Below are 18,919 nucleotides of genomic sequence, written 5' to 3' on the forward strand. Positions count from 1 at the left end.
TTCAATACCAAACAAACCTTACATATAGAGAATATTTGTGGAAATTTCAACCTATAGATGTTTCCGTTCGGACTCTATCGTGTTTTAAACAGACAGACGAACGGACATGGCTGGGTCGTCTTAGAATTTAATAAGGTCCCAGTATATACATATATATTTTTGTGGGTCTATGACCAATATTTCGATGTATTACAAACGGAATAATAAAAACAATATACCCCCCATCTTTTTGATGGTGGGTATGAAATTATTTTAAAATATTAGTTTTAAACTAAAAACTATAAATATAACACAATCTATAAGAAACAAAAAATGTTAAACCTTTCCCTTTATACTAAAATTTAACTAAAATCGAAAAGTTAAATTTAACCCTCAATCGCTTTTTTGTATTGGGTCCATTTTTAAGTTTTACGGTCTCAGCTACTAAACAAAAGAACTTGGTTTAAAAATTCCAATCCTATCTATAGTTATGAATTTTTTACCGCCATCTCGTAGAATGGCCCACTGTGTGGCGGTGATATCAGCCCTGTATTTCTCGAAGACATCTATTAGTTGTACAGAGGCACTTGGCCTAAAAAGTGTTCGTAATTCTCTAGGCTTATATCTTGATCCTTTTAACGTTTGCAGTGGTCGTCAACATAAAGGAGAGTCTGTTTTTACAATTTATTATTGAACGCAGTTGGATTTTTCAGATGAAAATATATCTAATAAACCTTTGATAAATTGTTCTGAACAAGGCCCAATGAATTAAACAAAAATTCTCAAAAATAATTTCAAATTTCAAATTAACCAAAAATAAAAAGGTTGTGCCTTTATCCCTGTATCATAATTATTATTTGGTACTATTCGGGTACTCTTAATCTACAACAAAAACGAATACATAACAAATAATTAAATAAATATATTTCAATCCCAAATAAAAGGAAAAATTATGAAATATGGTATTATTAATGAAATTGTATACGATATTTTATTTACTTACTGACAGCCCAACACACAAACGAACATATAATAGTACAAACATACAAACAGTTTGTTAATATGATGAGGATTATTTAATTTCATTGTTATGATTTCCATTACCATTCTTTTCAATACTTTTACGCTTCATGTACAAAATATAAATATGAGTTTATTAAATTTGTAAGTTATTAAAAAATAATTTTGTTCTTTAGGGGATGTTTTTTTTTAGGATTACGCTCCATTTTTTATTTTTATTATTTTTTTAGTTTAATAATATTAAAAATGTTGTAAGGGCTCGTTTTTTTAGTATGGCAAACAATGTATGACCCTTATTGTATATTTTCAAATGTACAAGTCGATATTTATGCTTTATTTACCTTGGTAATTGTGCTTCTCAGTAAACGAGTTCTGGATTCTAAAATTATAATGCTACAAAGTCTTTGCTATTGCATAAATAACAGCTGTAGCAAATGTTTATTTTTACCGAAAATATAAGATTAAGAAGTTATTACACTTTTAGAAAAAAAGTGGCTTTGTAGAATTGATCGAAATCAGCATTGAAAATTATCAATTTAAGAAGAACACGGATTCAGACCGAACGTTATCAAATGTGTGCTCGTTTTGAAAAACGTGTATACAACGTTAAGAACAAAATAAAATTTTCCGAGAGTAAGATAAACAAAATGTCATAATTAATTTTATAAATATCTGTCTCTATATCTGAAAGGATAAACAATCTCAAAATAATGAAAGTGTAATTCCGTTTATAATTCATAAGTGCACTTATTAAAAAATGATTACAAAAGTATTTTCAATTGTTGTCATTTTTCTTTGATGACAAAAATCAAATTTACAAGTAACAAAGTAACTCAAAAGAATATAATCATACATAAAATGTAATGTTAGCAATTCCTTTTAATGTATATATTTACATATACAGTGTCGGCAAAACAATATATAATTTCATGTACTAAATAGTACAAATAATTAAATTTTAAGAATAAACGTTAATTTTTTTCTAATCATTTGCAGATTTCTGTTTTTTTTTTTTTTGTTCCAAACTTACAAATATTGTTCATATCGAGGGACTATATTCAATAGTCGCTATCTCTCATTTTTATGAAAATGAGATTTTGATGGCAAAATATTCAGCAAACTATCGCGCATCAGTGATATAAATTTCAAAGAAAAAAAATATTTTTTGGCAATTTTATAGCTTTTTTAAATTTCTCTATCTTAAAAAAAGAAAAATTCTGAATGCAAAACTCTCTATCTTATCCAAAAATTGCTTCAAACTCGATCCCTTTGGATAATTTTATGTTGCAAAACAAGTCTTCTTAATAATTTGGACATGCTGAACACAAATCCGTCAAAATATTTAAAATCGGTCTAATAGTTTTTGAGATATCGCTCATTATGATACTAATTAAATCAATTTTATTGTCGTGTTTAACCATATAACATTGATTTTGGCCCAAAACATTATAATCTGTTGCTTTTTCAACAATTTGGTTTCTTTTCCTCCATTAAATTGTATAAAATATAATATTTATTGATTTTAATTCAAATAAAAATTTTATGTTTCCATGAAAAACTCTCTATCTGTTGGTTGAATGAACATTTTCGTAGAAAAATAAGCTCTATCTGATATAAATTTGTGAATAATTTTGTAAATAATGCAAAAATTAAAATTCTTTTTATATAATGGTTTAGAATATGGTCGTAAAAATATATTGTAAAAGAAAAAATTAAAAAATCTTCACGAACTAGCGAAATAAACAGTTTTTTTGCTCTCCTGAAAACTTGTATTATTTTAGATAGAGACTATTGAATATAGTCCCTCGATATACTCTTAACTTTTTTGAAATTGTTTTGTTCAACACTGTACATTAATATTACTTCCACTACTTGTATGTGTATTATGTACAATGTACATATGAAGTTGTAATATCTATGTTTTACAACATTTAATTTGCGATTTTCTTTGTTCTTTTCGCCATCGAAAATATGGAGCAGTATGTAAATGACATTTCCATTTGTAGTCAGTCCCTTTATTACTGCCATGTTTTTGTTTAACTTGCAAAAATATGTCCTCTTTGCCAAAGTCGTCCCCCTACTCCCACGGACACCCTTTCGTCTATTGTTCACTATTCATTGAATTCCTAAAAAAACAGTTGCGCGCGTATGTTGAAATTTCTGCCTACTTGTCGTTTTTTAACAAGTACTATTTCCTCACACTTTATCACTTACTTTGACTATTTGAACAGATTTTTTCGTTAAAGCCACAATGGCAGACTTCTATTCGTATGTACTTACTTGTATATTACTTTCTGTTGTTAACAAATACATCATATATTGTCTACAAAATATCAATATACTGTGGAGCTTGCTAAAAAAAATGTTAGAGTGTTATATTCGGTTATGTCGAATCTTTTATAACATTAATTTCGGAAAGAGGTCCTATATATGTTCTTAAGTCTTAGGATTTCAATGAGGACTTCAATAAATTATGGAGCTTGCCCTATGGAATTTCAAATAGTGAATAATTTTTTGCAAAAAAATTTTATCGAATTTCATCTTAATTCCTTTTTTTGACCTATGGATCTTATATAAGGGATAGGGTCACTTATTAATCGATCTTCAATAAACCTTGAAGAAAAATTTTGGTTCCTATAAAACTTATTAATGTCGAATTTTACAACTATGCTTGTATTTTTAAGACAGATTTATTTATAGAATTAGTCATTTTCTCTCGCGACCTCACATGGGAGGCAGGGTCAATTATAAACCGATTCTCATTAAATATGGTAGAGATATTTTGGTTTTTACAAAACTTGTTTATATAGTATGTCATTTTCTAATGGGTTTCTAATATTGAGGCCAAATATAAACCGATTCTTAAAAAATTTCAACTCTTTTACTTTTCTCGTTTAGGCCCTATCGTGTCTACCAGAGTTGCCATTTCGGTGTTTTTCAGCTATTTTTTGTAGCTTCATACACCCGGAGATTTTTTTAAAAATTTCAGGAAAAATAAAACAGCCATTTCCCAGCGAAAATAAAACAAAATACTTCCAAAATAATAACATTTATCACCACTTCAAAAGTAGCATTAATTGATTTTTTTTGCCTTCTGAGGAAGTGATGTTTAAAGACTTCCGAAGATGCGAAAATAATTATATTTTTTCAATATTGAAGATATATTTTTTGTTCTTACATTTTTATGAGATAAAAAAAATAAAAGATATTTAAGTCAAATTAGTTGTATTCTATAATACTACAATTTCACTTCCGAATAACTTCCTCAAAAAGAGCATTAAAATTACAGCTTGAGAATGACTTCATAAGTAGTGAATTTGGAATCAAATTAAAAGGACATCCCTCCTATAACATGCCTGTGTTATAATCATCACTTCTTCAGATCTTTTTCAGTACTTCCATGGAGTAAATTCTACTTCTTTTTCGCTTCTTTGGAAGTTCTTTTTTTGCTGGGTTATAGTGCTTTTTACAATTTCTTACGTTGCTTTAATGCTTTTTAAAATTTTAGTTTTTTTATCTTAATTTTTTTACAACATCCTTAGAAGTTTTTTAATACTTTTTACTCAACCATGAATTATTCACACCCTTTTATGTAGGTCGTTGTCCACATGTATTTTAATTCGTCGTAAAATTTGCTCTCTTAAGGTTTTCTCCAAATTGATAGAAACAAATGAAATTTATAGTATTTGTCAGACTTTAGAATATGGATTTTGTGGTTGAGATTTTTGATTGAAAATTACAAGAAAAGCGTGTTTTCTTAAATAACACTGTATTGGCTACCGTTTGTTGATAGGGCGAACATGTATAAGGTGAGAAATATAAAAGATTTTGTAACTGTCCGACCAAACGCATATTACCGGTTTTCGGTAAAAAAAAAAAAATGTTCATAATTCCCTCTATAGGCGCCACTGTGCAAAGCAAAAACTTGTAATGTTTTTTATTAGAGCTTCCACAGTAACGTTGTTCTATTTTTGTAGCAGTTGTTTTGTTGATGGGTGATGATGACGATGATGTGATGGTTGCTATTTTTTTGTTTTGTCTTTTGCTAAATGTTGTTTCTGTCATCATCGGTAAAATTTGTTTGAGTTCATTTTAGTTCTTGATGTACAGTAATTCATATCGTTGCCTAAAATGGAAAAAGCTCAAAATTTCAAAAGTTTTTACAAAATATTTGACTCATTCGCCTAAAATGGAAAAAGCTCAAAATTTCAATAATTTTTACAAAAATATTTGACTCATTCGTCAAATATTTGATAGGTGTGAACGTACCTTAGCAATAAACGAGCTGATTACGTATGTTAGCGGCGGAAACTGTCTATCCATGTAGAATTTGTCTGCAAAGTGCAGATCGTTTATGGAAAATGCTTGAAATCTATAATTTTTTAGGTTATTGGAGTTAACTACATTAAATATGAACATTAATATCACTATCTATGGACTTGTTTGCTAAATATTTTACCTTCAAAAACTCTGTTAATGGTAAAATTTCAGTCCCTGACTATTTTCATTGACTATATGCTAACATATGAATATTTCATTCCTTTGTTTTGTTGTTAGAATTGATAATATAAAAAATGAAAGAATAATAGTCAGTGCGTCAACTAAACTACTGAAACATACCGAAAGTTGTTGTACGATATTTTCATTCTATTCCCCATTTGCCTGTGGATGAGTTCAATGTGTTTTATATGCCTTTTTTTATTTTTCAATTTTGTACATAATGGTTGAATAATTGTCCTTCTTTTTTGTTGTACTAGTCGTATGTATGTGTGTTTGTTTGTATGTTTTTGCCGCTATTGTATGATAATAGTACGTATATCCCGAATATATTGTATTGGTCGATTTCATCCACCAATCAAAATTGGTTTCAAAATGGCCGCACTTACTGTATTCTTCTATTCTTCATCCCTTCCTCAATGAAGGATACCTTAAACAAAGAAAATAATCAAAATAAAAAGAAATCATCATCATTTTACTGTCTCCAATAATCTTCTTTTAATTTGAGTAATTACTTTCTTCAAGATGCAAACAAGTATTTTTGTATTTTTATTTTAGTTGTGTTTGACAATAAAATTAAAGTTTATTACAAGCAATCAATCAAAAATCTTTTGTATTCATACAACTAAAGGAGCAATTTACTAAAGAAGAGCTTATGCATATATTTACAAATTACTTACATAAGTACAGTTAGAAGTAAAATTGCTAACGACATTATCAAGGTTAGACAAAAAGTCTTGCATTTAATATGAAACATTTAACTTATCTATAGTATCCGAATTTTTAAATCTGAACACCGATTGAACACCGTTTCAAGTTGAACAAATTTTTTACATTAACTTTAAATCAAGAATTGTATACTTTTCTCATTAGTTTGTGAGTTTAAAAATGTCTAACATTTATTAACAGTTTCAGCTGAAATTCTAGGCAGGATAAACAAATTAAGCAGGGTGTGGAAACTGCACTAAATAAATTAGAACACTACATGGGGAAATCTTTCGATAGTAAATTGTATATAATAGCAGTCTAAATGGAAGTCAAAAATAACTTCTCGGATACAGTTTTTGAGAAAGCCTAGGGCTTTCTCATTACCACATCCGATGATATTGACACCATTTGACCATTTGGCGCCATCGAACGCAGTAAAGGAATCATCCTCACTGCGTGCGAGTTCGTCAGCTAGTGGCCACAAGATCTTCTCCTGCAGAAGCAGCCATCTGTCCGTGGTCATTTTCCCATCGGGTTGACTACGGTCTATGATGACTACTTGCAGCTCAGGTGCTAATGTTAAGCTAGTTGATGGTTTCAACCGCTTACCCTCAGACACCTACGTTTCACTTGACCTTTGCCGCTTTATACTGGGCCTGCTTGCTGGACCTTTGGTAACTGTCGCTGTACCTCGAGTAGAGGATATTGCGGACGGTCCCTTAATTATAGTGCTAACAGACTTGTACGTCAAGATTCTCCGAGACAGTGATCGTGTTCGGTCCAGTGCTGGAATGGGGCACATGTTTAGACGTGATCACATACCTGCTCTGGTTTAGTTCTGTCTTATTCGTGGCTGGCCTGACCTCCAAAACAGTAGTATTTAGCATAGATTCGTACTTCTGTATGTGGTAGGTATGTTTTCGCCGCAAACGCCTTTCCCTGTTGGTCAGAGTAGGTGATAGGTTTGGTAGCTTATACCTCTACCACAGGTGTGAAAAAGGACACTGCCACTCCTCTGGAGTCAGACGCAGACCAGGATGCCGCTCAATATGAGTCAAACGCATCCTGGATTTTGTTTCAACCAAGAACATTCGGACTGACAGAACATGATTGTACCATATAGCCTAGGTGACCAAAACCACAGTCCCGGACCGACATCGTAAAGAAAGAGACAGAGGATAGGGAGGATTTGGTAGCCGCCCTAACTTAAAGAAGTTAACCTGACGAATGTGAAACATGGGCAGGTGAATCCCAGACGCGACTTGAAATAATACCTACATCCAAAATAGCAGAACTATGGGATGAGGGCAGTGAAACTCTGAAACTCTCCCTCTGTCATTAATAGCTTTCACCGAAAGTAGATCTAAATATCTTGAGAGCGATATTATACCAGAACACTAATGGAAAATTCTAAGAAACTAACTCCAGGAATCTGAATTTTTGAAGACTATAATGCCTTTAATAGGGCACCATATAAAGTCCTTCGACAAATGTAAACATTACATACTAGGCCTGATAGCGGCCTAGGTGTGTTCTGACAACCTATCCAAATACAATTGTTGAAAACCCGTTAGGAATTGAACTCTTATGTTAAGCCTCGCAAAATATTATATACAAGTTAAAATTTTATAAAATCCCCACAACATTATGTTGGCTACAAAATTATTTTGAATATTTAACTTTATAAACTTGTTTAACAATAAAACAAAGTTTTAATATAAACCTTGTCCTTTAAGGCAAATTATATCTGCTTGTCTTCATTTAGGGTGAAGTTAAAGTAGAACAAGTATTAATTACTCTACTCAATCATACTCTTCAACTTTTACGTATTTTACTAGTTCATGAACTTGAACTATTCAATAGCATTTTCACCTTTTGATATAAAGTTATTTGTAATAAACTTTTTATAAATGTAAAAAAAAAAAATACTTTTTAATTTAAAACATTTTCCCCCATATTCATAAATGCTAATAAACCTGAAATAAATGATTAATACCTTTATGAATATAGGATGTGTCTTTAACATAGAATTAAATGAAATAAATAATGTTTTATAAATTTTATTTAATACTACATTTATACATTTTTCACAATGTGAATTCAATAACTAATAAATTTTTTTTATTCTATATATTTTCAGGCCTTGTATTATTGCCTTCCGATTTGAAAATCTTCCATGCCCTTAATATTTTAAATATAAAGGGCTTTAGCGAATTGTAATTGTATGTAATGTCTAATTAACGACTTAAAATTACTAAATTAATTTATAAATAACTACAACTACATAAATATACAATATACATTAAATAAATAGTATTTAAACATACACGAAATTATTTAAATATAATTACTTAATAAATAATTAACATCACACATTTAATAATTAAGACGTAGATGAAGAAATAAGAGGCAGTTAAGTTAAGAAATAAAGGATAATTCTATAAAGAGTAAAAGCAGAAGAGAAGTACTAACGAAATACAAGCGAAGAAACTAATTTAGATTTAAAATTATAATTTAAATTATAAATACAACAACAACAAAAACATAATTTAAACGAAAAAACAAAAACGATTAATCATTTGAAAAAGGAAAATTCAAAAAGCCATTAACATTTCGTTCAAGTGGCATGAGCCATACATCGGGTTACCGAAAATATGATGATAATGAGTGTAGTGGGCCAAGACCACCTGTACCCGGAGAAGAAAGTCGTGTTAGAAAGGTTTGTAAATCGAAATACAATTGACTTAATAATATATAAACCTTTAATTTTATTTCCATCAACAGATGACCGAAGGGGTGGGAGAACATATGCGTAATTCACCACCATCCTATTTGAATTGGGCCCGTACACTCAATCATCTACTAGAAGATCGCGATGGTGTGGAATTATTTAAAAAGTACGTGGAAGAGGAAGCGCCTGCATATAATGATCATTTAAATTTTTACTTTGCCTGCGAGGGTTTGAAACAACAAACCGATCCAGAAAAAATTAAACAAATTATCCAGGCTATTTACAGGTGAGTGAGCAAACGAAATTGTTATGTTTTTGTTATTATTGATTTTTGGATTCCAAACAGATTTTTGCGCAAAAGCACACTGTCTGTATCGGAAGATTTGAGACGTAATATTAAGGCTGGACTCAAAAATGAAATACCTCTCAGTCCAAATATATTCGATGAAATGCAAAAACATGTTGAAAATACAATACGGGATAATATTTATCCATCATTTTTATGTTCGGAAATGTACATCCTATATATACAACAAATGTCTGCTGCCCACGAACGTTTCAGCAGTAGTGGCGGCCCTACGACGGGCCTCGCTAGCTGTAGTACTGGCAGCAGTAGTAGTAGTGGTGCTAGCTGCGGTAGTAATAACGGTGGTGGCGGTGCGACAGCATTAGCAGTAGGAGGAGGTGGTGGAGCATGTGCGTTGCCATTTGCAGGCGCTTCCACTAGTAGCGGTAAAGTTAGCAGTACATTGGGTCCAATTATAAATTTGCCTGCGAGTACTAGTGCCGCTATTGGTGCTTCAACTGCTGGTAGTTGCAGTGCTAGTGGCAGCGTGTATGGTCCCTCAACTTCAGCCAGCTCTAGCGGTTCCGTTAGTGCGACAGACACCCTACCTCGCAGCTCAACCTTACCCACCCTACATGAAGATTCGGAATTGTCATTAAGTGACGATTTCGAAAAACTACGCGTTGAAGGCGGACGTGTATCAGCTGATATGCCTATGGGTATGCGCTTAACGCGCGATTTATTATTGGCAACACAAAAGAGAAGACTGGAAATTCGACCACCTGGGTAAGTTTTTTCACGATTTTAATTTGTAAATATGTTTGTTTGTTTGTAAATAAGTAAAATATATATATTTATGTATGTATACATGTATCTGTTCGTATATAATTTTAAAAACATTTAGTGTCTTTAAAGTATTATTTATTTTTATTTTTTATTGTTATTTATTGTATCCCTAAGTTTATTTTGTTTGTAAAGTGAATATATTTAGATGACTTGCCACAAAATATGTATATCTAACACTGGGACATTAAATTAATACCGTGAATCATATTTGAAGAATTTAATTAATATTACAGACCCTCATACCTCTAATATGAAGCCAAGATTCGAAAATTGTGTAACTTCAATAAAACTAATCCATAAATCTGTCGGCTAATGAAAAGTGAAGTTTTGTAGGAAAGGATAGGGTTTATAGAAGCAATTTTGGATTTATCTACTACGATTCTTCTATGAACAAATATGGCTTCCATAAGGACTTATGTGGACTCCTTTACCAAACAGAAACAGTTACAACGAACCTACCTATGGAACTGCGATTTAATGTAACCTATCATTCCGTTGTATCAGTTCGACTATGGCCAATAGTTCATTTAGCTGAAACACTTATCGCTGATTTGACAATCTTTATTCTAGAAAGACTTCAGTCGTTGCGAAGCGAATATCAAATTGTCATGGGAATGTAACGTCTGTCCGTCTTTTTTGACGGTCTCGTCAACAGACATTAATGCAACGAGAATTTTGATAAAAAATTTAATAGTTTGCAAACGTTCTGTATGTATCTTCTACGAAAGTTCTAGGTTAAGGTGTTCAGGTTGCAAAGACTTACAATTGGGTCCTGTTGGTCCCTTTTGTGATACCTGCAAAGATAATGAAAGTAAAGATAGAAAGAAGGAGGGATAGTTTAGTTGTAGCAGTTCGACTGTGGCCTATAGTTCTTTACTGGGAAAGAACTTTCGATTAATACAGCTGCCGCTTTGTTGGCAATTTTTGGTCTAGTATGAAATGACAGAGTTCTTCATTAAATATGGAGTATTTTATTTGATTGTTATTAGTCGATCGTTCAAATATCTGCGTCTGAAGAGCCTAGTACCAGACTAGAAAGTTCAAATTATATTCAATTTTAATTTAATTAAATCTACACCCAGTAAAAGAGTGAGAAAAAAGTAAAATACTTAAGTATTTTGCATTAGCTTGTCATTGGAGGGATGTTGTCAATTTTTGACAACTTTGAACAAGTTCTTATCTTATTTTTAGGAGCAGTACCATTATTTTTGCTTGGCAATAGTTTAATTTCAGTAACCAGAAGTAAAAATGTTTTATATTTATTCAAGTGAATTCCTTAGCAAATCCTTTTGCGGAATAGGCTTTTTATTCACATTATTAAATAAATATTTGTTTTAATATATATGTATTATTTTTAATTTATTTATGTTTTTTACATTCAATAGGTATTTTCTTAAGATACATTTGTAAATGTTTTTTTATATGTACTGTATTTAACTTTTATATTATTTGTATTTTTATTTTGTATTAATTTGTATAAATTTTTATTTTTCTTTTATTTTCATTTTAATCCGCATCTGCACACGTCCAACCACAAAATCCATTGCCATCCACCACAACCTACAACAATGCAACCTGCAAACAATGCACATCCATACACTAAATTTAATAAACAAATAAATAAAATTAAACAAATAATTAAATTATTCCACGCCTTAATTATCCGTAACGCCAAACGTTTACAACAAATTAAATGTGTGCTTGTTTTATCTTAATCTATAATTTTATTTGTATTGTGTTATTTTATTTTTAATTTAATTTATTTATTTTTTTTATTTTATAAATTTATTTGAATTTCTCTAAATTTTTGTATTAATTTTGATGCATGGAATGAATGAAACACCCGACTCAAAATGTTATTAAATGTACAAAATATTAAAACAAATATCGAAATCAAAAAATCCCTAAAAAATGCACACAAATCAATGCATGTGAGTGTAGTGCTCATGGTTATGTGTATACAGGGAAAACGAATACCTCCTATGTACCGAATTCCCGTGTAGATTCTGAAAGGGCCAGTGTCAGTTCGGGCGGTAGAACTGATTCTGATACAATGTCTCTTTCAAGCTGTTCTATGTAAGTAAATAACTAACTACCCTACCATAAGGTCTTTAACATAAAAATTCAATTGCTGTGAGTGTCATTTGTAGTATGTCAAAAAATATTCCGTTGTTCTTCTGATTAAGTATGACTACAGTTTGCCTGTGGAAGTAAGACTCAAAAGAATGTGGAAATAAGACTCTGAAAGAAATAGGAATCAAAACGATTAGTTGTAGTTAGTGTTATGAAATGAAATGTACAGAAAAAACTACTTCGTTTTTAAATCACATTTACAGCAAATGATTTTATGTGTTAAAGGCTTAATCTAAAACAGAATCCACATTCAAACGGTAGTGGTTTTAAATGTCTACTCCTACTAAACATTTTTGTAAAATAATAAACAACCATATTTGTTCTTATTATTCTATATTTTAGGGATGGACGCCCATACATTCAACGAAGACATAGCTCTACTGAAACTAAAGCTATACGACAGAGTGCCTTGGCTAATAAGGAAACAAATTCCTTTCAGGTTTGTTGCATAAAAACATTATTTTCGTAATCCACATGTTATTGAAATCTATCATTTCTTATTAAGGTAATACCTCGCACTCAGCGTCTTCATTCGAACGAACATCGTCCCTTAAAAGAAAATGAATTAATAGCGTTACTAATACCCAAACTAGAGGAGGTTAAACGTAAACAAGACCTCGAAGAAAGAGCCCGAATAGAGGTATTTATGTATATTCACACTCAAAGAATTGCAAAATTAAATTCATATTTTATGTTTCAGCATTTCCCTGAGGAATCTTTGCCGACCAATGAAAGAATTGCCAGTGATCGTGCGTTTGCACAAGCCATACGTGAAAAATTTGCTATCGACGAAGACAATGATCAGGATATACTTGATCAGCATGTTTCCCGCGTTTGGAATGATCAGACTCCACATCGTTCTCCTGGTACAATGTCACCCTGCCCACCTTTACCATCCAGAAGGCGTACCATAACGCATGACTCAGGCATGTTGAGTGATGGTGCCATGAGTATGAGTAAGTTTTCATTAAACAATATTTGTGATATCAACGATAATAATTTTGATAATTTACTGTTTCAGGTGGTCATTCGATGAAACACTCAAAATCAATGCCAGATCATAGTTCCTCAGCCAGGAAGCTTACAAATAAATGGCCTTCCATGAATACAGATAGTGGTATAAGCCTATTCTCAGCTGATACTCTAATGAAGTACAAAGACAATAGGTAAGTGGGAAATAACATCATATATATTATTATAAGAATAATAACAAAACCTTATTTTGAAATGAATTGCAGTTCACGTTCTGGCACGAGTACAGCCTCAAAATTAGAAGAGACAAAAAGAAGACTGGAAGATGAGACTAGACGGTCTCGTCGATATACCCAACAACATATGCTGCCACCAATGCAACAACAACAACCATCAGCCTCATTTAGTAACAGCAGCAGTGGCAGTAGTAGTCTACACCATCAATCACTCCCGCCTCCACTACCCGCTAAACCCCAAGAGACGACTACAGTTGTATTTTCATTTTGTGATGAAGAATATCCCTATAGAACTAAAATACCCGGCACCCAACCCACACTAAAGCAATTTAAGGACTATTTACCCAAAAAGGGTCATTTTAGGTAAATTACAATAGTGATGCAACGGATAAAATTAAAACTAATTACTTTAATTCAATTTTCTAGGTTTTTCTTTAAAACACACTGTGAAGATCCTGACAGTCCAGTGATTCAAGAAGAAATTGTCAATGACAACGATATCCTTCCCTTGTTTGAGGGCAAAGTGATGGGTCTCGTTAAACCATCCGATTAATAATAGTGTAAGTTTTAAGTTTTTATACATCATCTCTATGTAATAGACAAAAACGATGCAATAGAAGCAACAATACAAAACTATAAAAAAAAAACTTATTAATGCGATAAATAAGCTTACAAAATTCAGAAAAACATATAACAAAAAAATGCAAATTGTGTAATAAAACTAAATACATTTGTTTATCATTTTAATACTTATGACCGAGAATATTTCTTTAATTAATTAATGGGATTTATTTTGGTTTTTATTTATTTCGTATAAATTTTATTACTTGGGAAAAATTTATAAACAAAATATTGCTTATAAGTTTGTTTACTTTTATCTCATAAATTGTTTATAAAATTTAAAGGTTCAAAACGGTTAAAATCTGTTAGTATTTCCATTTTTTGCACATTTAGGCTTTTCGTCGAATCCTCATATCACCTAATGATATTACAACTTATTTCCAATAAGTGATTCGTTTGGCATAATGTATATAAAAGAATAATTATAGTTAATTACATTATTCTTAATTGATTTTTTTCTTCTAGCTATCTCTCATTTCCATGAAAGTGAGTTTTTGATGGCAAAATATTCAGGCAACAATAAAAAATTTTGCAATTTTATAGAATTTCATCACAAAAGAAGAAAAACTTCTGAATGTAAAACTCTATATTTTCCAAAAATTTCTTTAATAAAATTTTTAAAATCGACCTAATGTTTTTTCGAGATATCGCTCATTATGATATTAATTAGTATAATTTTATCCACAATTATGTTACTTCCCAGAATAAATTTCAGAACTTGTTGTACAAAAATTTGTTCTAGAACGAATGCAAACAGAACCACTTCAAATTCTTAAACAAGAAAAGTTGAACTAGCGATGTCGCTATTACTTCTGAAATCTTGTCCTCGGTACATTGTTGTGATTCTAAAATACTTCTAAAGAGTTTTCAAGGAACTAGTTCATTGACACTAGTTACACATTCATACTACACCAATTTAATGGAACGCAAACTAGTTCCGAAACAACCTCTTGAAATTAATTTAAAAAAAAATAAAAAAAACATACACTACTGTAGTAAATTATTGGCACAGTATGTACATTAAACTTCATGATTGCTTGAATGACATTATTGCATAGATTTTTAATGAGACATTTTTACTACATAGAGTTATAAGTTCTTCACAAAATTCACTGTTGCATTACAAAATGTTTATCATATTTGATAAAGGGAGATTCAAAAAAGTACCCAATTTTCCTGAACAAAATTATTGGCGCACTTACCAACATAAAATTTTATAATACTTTCTAAATTGAACAGTTATCACTGGATTCACAGAATTAATTAATGTCTAAAAACCGAGAGAATCAGCAGAATCCCAGGTAAAATTATTCTTTACTTGGATAACCCAGACGTACATATATGTATATTAAAGAAATGTCAGAATTAACTTGATATGATAAATAGATTTTATTCGGAGTGTCAGGGAACCATTAATATTTGAAAATTCAAAACATTTAATTGGTCGAAGGTATTTAAATAACCAAATTATAAAAAAAGGAGGCTGATTCCGCAAATGTTTATAATACAGATTGCTGCAGAGATTAAAGAAGAGCTTGGAAACGATGTTTCTGTAATTACGGTTTAGAGAGCACTGCAATCGTGTTAGTACAATTGTCATGTTGTTATTGGTATTTAAATAATATTTTTATATTTCATATAATCTTATAAACCATAAGAAGTGCGTAAAAGATACCAAATAAATTTTGAGAACAAGTGCTGTTCTCGGATGAAAGTTTAAGAATGCCGCCAAACAATACCAATACTGAGTTAGAAAAAAACAAACTCTTTTTAAAATATGTAAAACATTGTAGATTATATCCGTATCAGCGGATTATTTCCGCTTTAGGAATGAAGATATTATTATGCAAAAAATCTGGAATGTAATTATTAAGAAATTCACACAAAATCTCGAATAGTTTCATTTACCAGTCTCGTTCTCCTTTATAGTGGCGATAATAACTGAAATCATGCGTCTCATATTGTGTGTATAAGGCTTTCATAAAATGTTTCTCATGTTGTAATACGTACGACACTGAACATTTGTGGAAATAGTATGACAGCCAAGCAAAAAGCGGCCAAAAATTAAAAAAAAAGTAAAATTAAACGAAGTAAACACATGTAGAAAAAAAGCAAAATATTGGAACAGGAATAATCAAAAATTGGTGATTTTAATACCAAAATGAAAAAGTTATAAAACAATATGGAATCGCAATTAAATACAAAAGATTTCGCCATTATCAAATAGTTTTTAAATTTCAAAAATTTTTTCAAATTTCCTGTTTCATCTAAACATGTTTAGGCTGGGATCTGAATCGGTTGATACACTAACGGTTTTTATGTTGTTTCCAACTTTTGATTGTTTGGTTAACAAACTACCTGACTTTGGCATCGTAGGCAACAACATTTTACATTATTACCAAATAACTGAGGCATACAATCACATACAACTTTCAATGATAGAGAAAATAAAGTTTCCACTCCATTTCTATATTTCGAGTCGTTTGCCTTATCATTCTGATTCATGGACTCTCTGGCATCTTTTGAAATTAAGCGTTCCTTGGACTGTGCTTCCGTTTCTTCCATCGCCTTTTCTATTTTCAAATAAATGTTCACAAAATTAATAAAAATATAAAAACGTTTAAAAAATATATAAATAGTAATATAATGGAAATTCTAAACTGTGAATGGAAAACTGGGCTCTCTATCCAGTAAAAATATTTCTTTATTAATAAAACAATCATAAGTTAAAAGTGCTGTGCCAATAATTTATTTCCTCACTATATGTATGTAGTAAACGTATTCATATACTTATCCATGTATGCAACAGAACTCTAAGGAATTAATCAGATTCCTAATTCAATTGTACCGAATGTCGACACCATAACGCTACCTCAGAACCAGTTCCGAAGTCAACAGTTTCGAATAAAAACCATTGGTCTCAACTCCAACCTAGAACGAGTACAATATAAAATAATGCTTTCTAGAACTATTTGTGGAACTAATACCATTTTTCCTAAGGTTTTTATTTGTTTAAAATCTTTTGTTATCATTATTTTGTTCTGTATGTATTCAGAAATTCAATGGGTGTATCGTATACACATCCAGCTATTTTTTTTACTTTTTATGAACAAAAATTGTGCTTTTTTTGTCTGTTATACTCTTCTACTGATTTGCTTTATTTCTAAAGTTATTTATCTTTTTTTATTTTTTAGACCCAAACCGGAAAAATTTATACTTTAATTAGATTGACAAATTCTGTATTATTATTCTTATTTTTTAATTTGGACAATATTTTAACAGAATAGCTTTCTCGTAGCTAAGATATTTTGCGCTTATAAAAACAATAATACTTTGAGAATTTATTGAATTTACTTTAAACACAAAATAATTTAAAGTTTTTTGTATGTTTTATATAATGTATAAAGAAATGTATTTAGTTAATGGATAGTAAAACAAAATGTAAAATATTTAATATAATTTTTTATATTATGCAAATAAACAAGAAAAAAAGTAAAACGAAACATTTTTATCAACGAATAAAACGAAATCTAATTGATCAATGTTTATTTAAAAAATAACTACATACAAATATATATTTTTTTATTCTACATCGTTTTTTTTTTTTTTGCAATCAAAAGAATTAAGAATCTATTTATTTTTAGTATTTTCCTTTCTTTATTGTTATAATTGTATAATTAAATGATTTTTTCGAAGCAGTTGAGTATTCTATTCTTTATTATTAATATAACAGTAAAAATAATAATAATTTAAAATGTTAACTTAAGGACTGCCTGCAATAAATACAAGAAAGTGTGATTTTTAATTTTTTACTCTTAATTTTTTCTATATTTTTTTTATAAATAAATATCAGTTTGTTTATAATTTGCATAATTCTCTTAAAATCAAAATTTAATCTTAATTATTTTAAAAAAGTTTGCTTATTTTTAGTTGTTTCTTTTTAATTGGTAGTAATTGTAAAATATATATATTTTCTACTTACTATAGGACAAAATCCGACTACAATATTTTTTTAAGCAAAATATATACAATAAAAAACATAAAATAAAATAATAAACTCTAATTACAACAAAAACAACATATACAATAAATTATATTTAATACATTATACCAACCAACTCATAAACATTATCGAAATTATTATAAACAAACTGGCAGACATTCATCTAAATCTCTTACACAGTATCCATCACTTAAACTTCTTATAAAAACCCCAACCTTAATCACAAACCTGTATCTGTGAGTATCCAGACTTAATTAATTTCTGTATTATATCGAAGTTTTTATAATTAAATCATCACAGTTTAACAAAATACAAAATATAATTTCCAATGCAAATTACATTCTTTTATCCACTATTTATTCGTAGACCTGGTTTATAGGCGAATTAAAAATTAAAGAAAAACCAACATTAAAACATAATTAATTACATAAAACATACTATGTTAGTTTAAACAATAGTAGCAGCAAGAAGAAAGAAAAAACAAAATATTTAAATTACATTTAAGTCTGTACAAAACAAATACATTTAAAAATAAATTCAGAAAAAGCAACAAGCAAAAGAAATTAATAAATAAATAAAAAAATTTATATGATGATGACGATAATGATAAAAATAATAAAAAAATAATAATGTCATAATTAATAAACATACTATAGGTGTGAAGCTTACAATTACTATTATTATTATTCTTAAATTATTATTATTATAATTATGTACTACTTATTCAGATTATTTAACATTACAAAACTTATTTAATTTATGACAAACAATCTATATAGACGTATAAACAAATTAATATTATGATTATTATTATTAAAATTATTATTTATAATTTATATTGTATTTACACATGCAACAACAACAACAACACAAAATATTTTTTACGT

At 29.7% G+C, this 18,919-nt stretch overlaps 1 protein-coding gene across 2 annotated transcripts in view; it reads left to right on the plus strand.

Annotated features, from left to right (window-relative positions):
- The window catches only part of LOC119605739 (axin), a 55,309-nt gene extending 37,475 nt beyond the window's left edge, over window positions 1–17,834 (plus strand). For both annotated transcript variants that reach the window (XM_037959019.1, XM_037959018.1), the window contains 11 exons: window positions 8,345–8,923; window positions 8,989–9,221; window positions 9,282–10,007; window positions 12,009–12,143; window positions 12,543–12,639; window positions 12,706–12,840; window positions 12,901–13,156; window positions 13,222–13,366; window positions 13,439–13,771; window positions 13,835–13,968; window positions 17,224–17,834. In XM_037959019.1, coding sequence (XP_037814947.1) covers window positions 8,831–8,923; window positions 8,989–9,221; window positions 9,282–10,007; window positions 12,009–12,143; window positions 12,543–12,639; window positions 12,706–12,840; window positions 12,901–13,156; window positions 13,222–13,366; window positions 13,439–13,771; window positions 13,835–13,961 — 2,280 coding nt within the window. In that variant the 5' untranslated portion in view covers window positions 8,345–8,830 and the 3' untranslated portion in view covers window positions 13,962–13,968; window positions 17,224–17,834. The remainder of the gene's footprint in view (window positions 1–8,344; window positions 8,924–8,988; window positions 9,222–9,281; window positions 10,008–12,008; window positions 12,144–12,542; window positions 12,640–12,705; window positions 12,841–12,900; window positions 13,157–13,221; window positions 13,367–13,438; window positions 13,772–13,834; window positions 13,969–17,223) is intronic.
- Window positions 17,835–18,919: the final 1,085 nt, after the last annotated feature.

Source organism: Lucilia sericata, unplaced genomic scaffold, assembly GCF_015586225.1.
Source record: "Lucilia sericata isolate MDLA Ls3-8-SP2 unplaced genomic scaffold, ASM1558622v1 Contig000515F_arrow, whole genome shotgun sequence".
Classification (NCBI taxonomy): domain Eukaryota; kingdom Metazoa; phylum Arthropoda; class Insecta; order Diptera; family Calliphoridae; genus Lucilia; species Lucilia sericata.